The sequence below is a fragment of the Pteropus alecto genome, unplaced genomic scaffold, assembly GCF_000325575.1.
Source record: "Pteropus alecto unplaced genomic scaffold, ASM32557v1 scaffold21, whole genome shotgun sequence".
In the NCBI taxonomy this organism is placed as follows: domain Eukaryota; kingdom Metazoa; phylum Chordata; class Mammalia; order Chiroptera; family Pteropodidae; genus Pteropus; species Pteropus alecto.
Window position 1 is genome coordinate 24,128,823 of NW_006436282.1, and position 7,180 is coordinate 24,136,002.

The 7,180-nt window shown below is 42.0% G+C and overlaps 1 protein-coding gene and 1 long non-coding RNA gene across 6 annotated transcripts in view; both read left to right on the forward strand.

Moving 5' to 3' along the window:
- LOC112479756 overlaps window positions 1–165 on the forward strand; it is a 978-nt gene extending 813 nt beyond the window's left edge. The window contains exon 2 of the long non-coding RNA XR_003046334.1: window positions 9–165. This is a non-coding gene — a long non-coding RNA (uncharacterized LOC112479756). The remainder of the gene's footprint in view (window positions 1–8) is intronic.
- BMPER (BMP binding endothelial regulator) overlaps window positions 1–7,180 on the forward strand; it is a 219,466-nt gene that overhangs the window by 1,558 nt on the left and 210,728 nt on the right. For all 5 annotated transcript variants that reach the window (XM_006912119.3, XM_015589542.2, XM_015589541.2 and 2 more), the window contains exon 2: window positions 338–423. In XM_006912119.3, coding sequence (XP_006912181.2) covers window positions 338–423 — 86 coding nt within the window. The remainder of the gene's footprint in view (window positions 1–337; window positions 424–7,180) is intronic.

The following is a 7,180-nucleotide window of genomic DNA, read 5'->3' on the forward strand; positions in this document are numbered from 1 at the left end:
ACATGCAGGTGTGTGTTTAGTTGAAACGCCTTCCTAAAAAAGGAGTATTATTAAAGATCCAGTGAAATACTCGGAGTTGTGCTGAAATCATCTGAAAACAGAAATCTATCTCTATATAGCAGTCTTTAAAAAAAAATCTGTTCAAATAAAACTATTTAAAATACATTTTTTTTTGGAGGGAGTGGAACTTTTTTTGGGGGGGTGAGTTTGATCATTTCAAACTCATTAGGAATTTCAGAAATTTAGATTGTTTCAAAAAGATTAGTGTAAAATTTTTAATGTTTTGTAATAATGTCACTAAGCTAAGTTTAAATTATTATTTTTTTCTTCATTTCAGGTTCTGTTGCAAAATGTGAGAACGAAGGCGAAGTCCTCCAGATCCCATTTATCACGGACAATCCCTGTATAATGTGTGTCTGCTTGGTAAGTATGGAAAGTAGGTAATAGGAAGCCAATTGTTGCCACTGACAAGATTAGTCCATTAAATATAATAATATAACCAGATCTTAAAAATTGTTTTTAGCCATTACAAAATTGCACATAGCTGGTGAATTGAATTCAGTCGAATTTCTGAGTTTTACAGACTTTGGCTATTTCTGTTTCATCAGGCTGGGAATTCTTATCTTTGACATCATCTTTACGGAAGTAACTTTAAGATGGACTTTGTATGGCATTGTCTCAGTGATCATTACCTTTTGCACTGACTGTTCCCCGGGAACGGCTATTAGCCACCAAATCATAGGCGCCATCAAACTTTCTGCTTTGAGTCTGTCATCGGAGCTCAGTGTGAAAATGATGAGATAGCATTTAGGTACCTTACAAGGGATAAGATGTGTGACAATGGAAAAGAGAGGTGACAGTCACAAAGGACAAACATGAGGACGAGATGTAATCTTGGATTTCTTTGCCTGTTGTAGCCTAAACTTTCAAAAACAGTCTTTATATTTCTGATTTGGTGAAGCATGAGTCAGGAAGGACATTCAATCCTTAATAAAGAATGATACTGGCTATCAGTTGCTTAGTTAACACTGGCAGCGTCCAGTAGATTAAAAAAAAATAATTTGTTTCAATTTATTTTAGCTTAATAGTTAATGATAAGATCGAATAAATAACCACATGGGGGAGATTCAGATATATGAATAAGAATTTCTGAGATGAAGTGTAGACTGACAAAAAAAATATATTTTTAAGAGAGTTTTACATGCCAATCACTTTTGGCAAACTGTGATTAAAAACTACACACCACAAAACCCTGTTGGAAATTCGCTGAGGCAGTCAAATGCACAGCTCCAAAGTGATAGATGGCTGTTATCAGATCAACATGCTCTATGGAACAGGGGAGAAGGGGTTCTTCTCTGTTTAGGTGAAAGCCAAGCCATCTGGATTTAAACTACCCACACTTTTTCATGACAAGAGATGAGGTCAGTGTTCCAAAATGATAAATGGGTGAAGCTGAATGCCTGTATCAAATGGTTATCAGGTTCTGAAGACTGAGAGAATCAACCGAATCAGAAGTGAAAATGCATTACATTTGCCGGGAAGATAAATGTCGCCGCCTTAATAAAATAGAGTGAAGATAGAAGGGCTTTTCAGATTTTGTGTTTATGAGTTGCCATGTAACTAACGATCTCTCACTAAAGGACCTGTTGAAAAGAAGCTTCGTGTTTAAATTTTGACCCAGTTATATATTTACAAGGGCAGTGTGTATGAGGGGGCAGAAGGATAATTTTCCTTTTTAATTTAGCTTATCTTTATAACGTGAGTGAATTATTTTATCGTAATCTCTTAAGATTTCAGAGGAAATTACCCTGACTGAGTAATATTTAAATGTGCTTGGAGCTCCAAGCTCATGTGAAAAATATTGTTTTTCTTCCTCGGCAATATTACTATTTATAAAGTTTAAATATACAGTTTGGGCTTTGCAAACTGTTTCCAAAAATTCTCCACACAGCATTTCCCCTTTCAGAACCCCAGCCTGGTGGGAAATAGTGACTTTCTCTGAAAACGAAGCTTTACTGATAAGGTGGAATCCTGCCGTTTTGAAGGTGAGGAGTGATGAGGAAAGATGCATCAGAAAATTTGAACTTCAGGCGAAAAGCATATTGAATCCAGAAAAGTATTGATTAAGTTCAGAAGGGTAGTGGGTTCATTTATGTCTTTAAGTGATGTTTGGAGGTATCTGCTTTGAGTGACAGCTGTCGGAAATCCTTCTTACCGTGTCAAGTCGGGGCTCGGGCACTTCCTTATTAGGAAGATGTCTCAGAGTTCTTTCACCAGCAGAAAGGCTCAGTGACACTTTATCGTGACCTGCGCAGGGGTTTAGGATGATGGGACCCAAGCTGTCATAGTCATCGGTGCTTCCTAAACATTTGTCATGACTCGATAAAATTAAGTAAGAATCGATGGATGGCCAGTTTTCTATCTGTATATGGTCTTGTAAGTTTCCACTGGACTCTCTGCAGTCCGTGGATTCCAAAACCCCACACTTGTCATGAGGCTGCTTAGCATTTTTCTACTTAGGCTGGAGGAGAGGCCTATTTAACAGATAGATAATATTAGCAATAACTAATATATATGAACCACTTTATTTGCTGGCACTTATCTAAAACTGCATTATTTTATTTAATCCTCAGAAATACCCCTTGAGCGCTTTTACCCCTACTTTACAGATGAGGAAACTGAGGCGAGGGCAATGAAGCAGCTGGGGAAGGTCATATTTTAGTAAATATCAGAGCCGAAACCCTCTCGCTTTCGTCGGCCTCTAGAACACATGCCTGTAATCCGCTGAAACAGGCGATTTGCTTAGTTAACGTGTGAAAAAGCAAGCAGAAAATAGGAAGATCGTCGAGTTATTTCACCGCTTGGAGTTGCTCCGAGTTATTTTGTTTTTTCTTTGGAGTCTCTTAGGAGTTCGGCTAGCTAACATTTGTTAATCACATTATATGAAAGGAAAATCTCGTTATTTGAGTTGACCTGCAGGGAGCTTTGCTTGTGAGCTAGTTTTGTGTATGTACATTAAGAGGGTATGTAATAGTCAAAACTGTACTTTGGATAAAGAAAATAGTCATATTTAGTTTGTGTTGGTCCAGCCTTTTGGCAGAAAGTTACCTAAGGCTGAGCATAAGCTCGTATCTTATTTCATAACATGTATTAAAAAAAAAAAAAAAAGCCAACCTCAACATATGCTTAAAAAAGACATAAAATGTTACAGTTGGGAGGAAATAGGTGGCACAAAGTCCTGCATATAATTACGGTGTAAAAACTCGAACCCCCCCACCAAATCAGCTTGGCCTGATTTAAACTTCTAAGCTCCGAAATGTTTCAGAGGTGGAATGAGCTCATTTCTGTGGGCATTTCGAGCATGACAGCGGGAGCAGTGGCCACAGCAAGCAGGACTGGATAATTTTATTCTCATTCATCCTCGCCTGCACAGACCCGAGCCTCCTGCCAGAACCAGTCGTGGTCCAAGAATAACCTGTCTGTTAGCTGGTGATAGATATCGTTTTAAAGTGTGTGGGACAAAAAGCTTTGGTTCATCCGTTCAGGGGAAGGTGAGAAGCTGGATCGTGGGCCTGAAACCTGGGATAGGCAGCTGAGTTGAAAAATGCAAGTGCTCTCTTGTTTGGTCAGAAAGCAAAGCATTGCTTTTCACTGCCGTACAAAGTGGTCTTTGAAGAGGCTAAGGAAGGAGGGCCCAGACTTACTGCTTTGTGTGATTTCCTCACTTCTTGCTAGAATTATATTTCCCATGACAGGGGTGTCATCCCTGAGATAGGAGCCAGACACACCCCGATAATGAATCTAGAGCAACTCTCTGGCTCTCTTGGGTGTCCCTGAAGCCATCGAGTGAACCCGAGCAGTGGTCCTCTGGCTTGTCACCCCCTTCCTGCCTACCCGGAGCAGAGAAGGGGGTGGCACGAGCCAGTGAGTTCGGCCCAGTGCTGGAAACCTGAGAAAACTTCGGAGGTCGAGACTCAGAAAACCAGAAGTCAGTCAGAGCTGAGTTTGGCAGACATTTTGTTCAGCAGAAAACATTATTCCGAGGTTTAAATTTCCTCTTTTAAATCCAGAGGTGCAATGTAGAAATGGACCCTCTGCTCATAAAAAGCAACGTGAAATTTGGTGTTACAAGAAGCGGGACTCCACCTCTCCCCAGGCCCAGCGAGCGGTGAACACAGAAGAGACTTTGTCTTCTGTCTTCCACTTTTTAATCACAAAAATCCTCCATCGCTAAACAAGTAGCTACCAGCGTCTTCGATTCTCTGGGGTGCCTTATCTCTATAAAATCCTCATGTTTTTTACTGTTCAAATTAACTGGCTAGAGAAGAGATATCTATTATCTGAACAAGTGTTAGGCACATGTTCGGGAATGAGGAGGATAATGTTGCATCAGGATTCAGTTCGTGTGTGTGTGTGTGTGTGTGTGTGTGTGTGTGTGTGTGTGTGAGAGAGAGAGAGAGAGAGAGAGAGAGAGAGAGAGAGAGAGAGATAAAGTAATCCAGATGTGTTCAGAGAGATACTGCCCTTAGTATACACACATGTACATAGACTGCAATAATTTTTTGAAAATTGCTTTGTGTCATTTTTAGACTTTGGATTTCCCCTAAGGAAGTGATCAGGATTGAGCAATTGATTGGTCGATTCATTCATTCTCATTCATTTATTCATTCATTCTCTCTTTAGAAGGTATTTTGTAATCCAGATGTGTTCAGAGAGATACTGCCCTTAGTATACACACATGTACATAGACTGCAATAATTTTTTGAAAATTGCTTTGTGTCATTTTTAGACTTTGGATTTCCCCTAAGGAAGTGATCAGGATTGAGCAATTGATTGGTCGATTCATTCATTCTCATTCATTTATTCATTCATTCTCTCTTTAGAAGGTATTTTGACCAATTGCCTTCCCATAGAACAATATATTCAGTGGAACAGTTTTAATGGGAAGGTAACTAATTTATGGCATTGGACTGGCCAATTCACCAATACCGGCCCAGGCGCGAATTATTTATTGAGGCTCAGAGAGGCAGAGCCGGTGTCCTGAGTTACAGGTTTCTGAGAGGCAGACTGGGATGCGAAGCTAGTGCCTTCACTAAACCAGTGTGTTTCTGCTAGTCGTTTACTGCTTTAAAACATCTATGGTTACTCCTCAAGGGCTTCAGAGACTTATTTCCACTTCCACAAAGCCAGCATAGTCTGTCTTCGGGGGGCAGTTAGAGTGATTCTGGTCTTGTAGCACAAACCGAGTCTGCAATTTGGAGGGCCCTTTCAGAGGAATTCACAGTTCAGGCAGCCTTTGACGGGCATCATGTCATTTTAGCAAAGGGTTTTGGCCGTGGCATCACAGAGGCCTGGGGTCAAATGCTGGTCCTGTCACTTACCGGTGGTCAGCTGGGGAAAGTTACCTCATCTTTCTAAGCCTCAGTTTCCTCCTCCAGAGAGTGGGGTGGATATCAATACTGAGCTCACACAGTGGCCGTGAGAGTTAAATGAGATACAGCATCTGAGGCTTGACCCAGGGCTTGGCAGATAGTTAGCTTTTTACAATGATTCATTATTGTTGTTGATGATGACATTCTTATTTCAATTCTTATTCCCTCCCTTAGAATAGTTTGCAAAGGCTCATCAGAAAAGGGAAAAAAAGGAAAGCTCGTGGAGAAGAGACACAGGGATAACGGTGCCAAGCCCACCCATCATTACGAACGAACATTTACGAACATTGCTCTCTCGGTAACACTTGGTGGGGTTTTCTGCCCCTCCAGACTTGGACTGGGCCGATCTGCACTGCTTCCTTATTGGTCCAGTGGTCTGTGGGCCCCGGTATAAGTTTTCCCCTTGTTCTCCATTAAACACTAAGAAAACTTTCCATGGAAGAGGGGCCTCACTTTTCTGCCGACTATTTACATCTCTGTGCCTGTGGGGTCACCTTCACTTGTACTTTTATTGGCAGAGGGATCGGGTTGGGACTCGGGAGCGTTGTAATCCTGGAAAAACTGCCTAGTGGTCTGGCATCGTGGGGATTTTCCTGGCCCGCCCGGTGGAAGGCTCTCAGCTCCGGTCCAGACCCGAGTGGCTTCTGCAGCCTATGAACTCACGTGCTACCTGCCCCATCCCCATCCTATTTTAAATGCACTTCCTTTTGTTTCGTGACACTGGTCTTTTTAGTGCATATCGACAGTCAGCTGTGTTTTGAGTGTAGGACATAATGCTGGGGAAGGAGAGCCCTTCTCTCCACTAGATACAAATACGCCGAGGGCGGGAGAAGAGGACGTGGCAATGGGAAAAGTCAGACGAGGCAAAACGATGGCCAGTAGAGCCAATGAATCCAAGTTTGTTGAATAAATAAAGGATATCGGATTTTCACACCCACTTCTATGGTTCTTCTGTCCAACCGATGGTATATTGACGCCTTTGTGCTATAAAAGAATACAAATAGCACCACCTTTCAAGGCACCAGGGGGTCAAGTGTGCTTGTTGAACTTGGTTAAGATCAGCAAATGAGCTGGGTGTATATTTTAAGACCTCTTGATTCCCAGTTCTGATTCTATAAAACACCACTCCAGGCACTAGGGAGAGCAGGTTATAAATTCAATAATATTATTCTTTCTTCCTTCTCTCCACACTTCATTCTCCCCTTACATTTTATTTTATTGTTTTTAGCCTTTTCTATGTTTGAAGCATTGTGCTGGTTGGGCGCCTTGGGGACACAAAGACCAATAGGATAGATTCTTGCTTACAGCTCACGGGGGAGACAGACACATGCGTGAATAAGTTTTACAGGAGTGACAGAAAAGCATTCTCATAGACTCAGTCCCAAGTTCTACGGGGACCATAGATGAATTCTGTCTGGTTATCTAGAACCTTGAGGGGCAGAGGAAGGATTTGTTGGAGGAAGGGCACAGGGGAGAATGTGCTTGGGATGTGAGGAGATGGCGGAGTCCCATGCACCCAAAGCGCTGATGGGATTGGGGTCGGAAAGCTTGGTGGGAGCCGGCAAAGGGAGAGCCTTAAGTACAATGATAAGGACACCAGTTTTCCTCATCAGGAGGAGCTGTTTAATGTTTTGTGCAGCCACAAGACACAGTAAGATGTGTTTTACACAAAGGTCTCTAGGAGCTTTTGTGGGCAGAGGCTGGAGTCTGGACAGCAGACTCCAGGGATGTGTTGTGGTCAGTGGAGC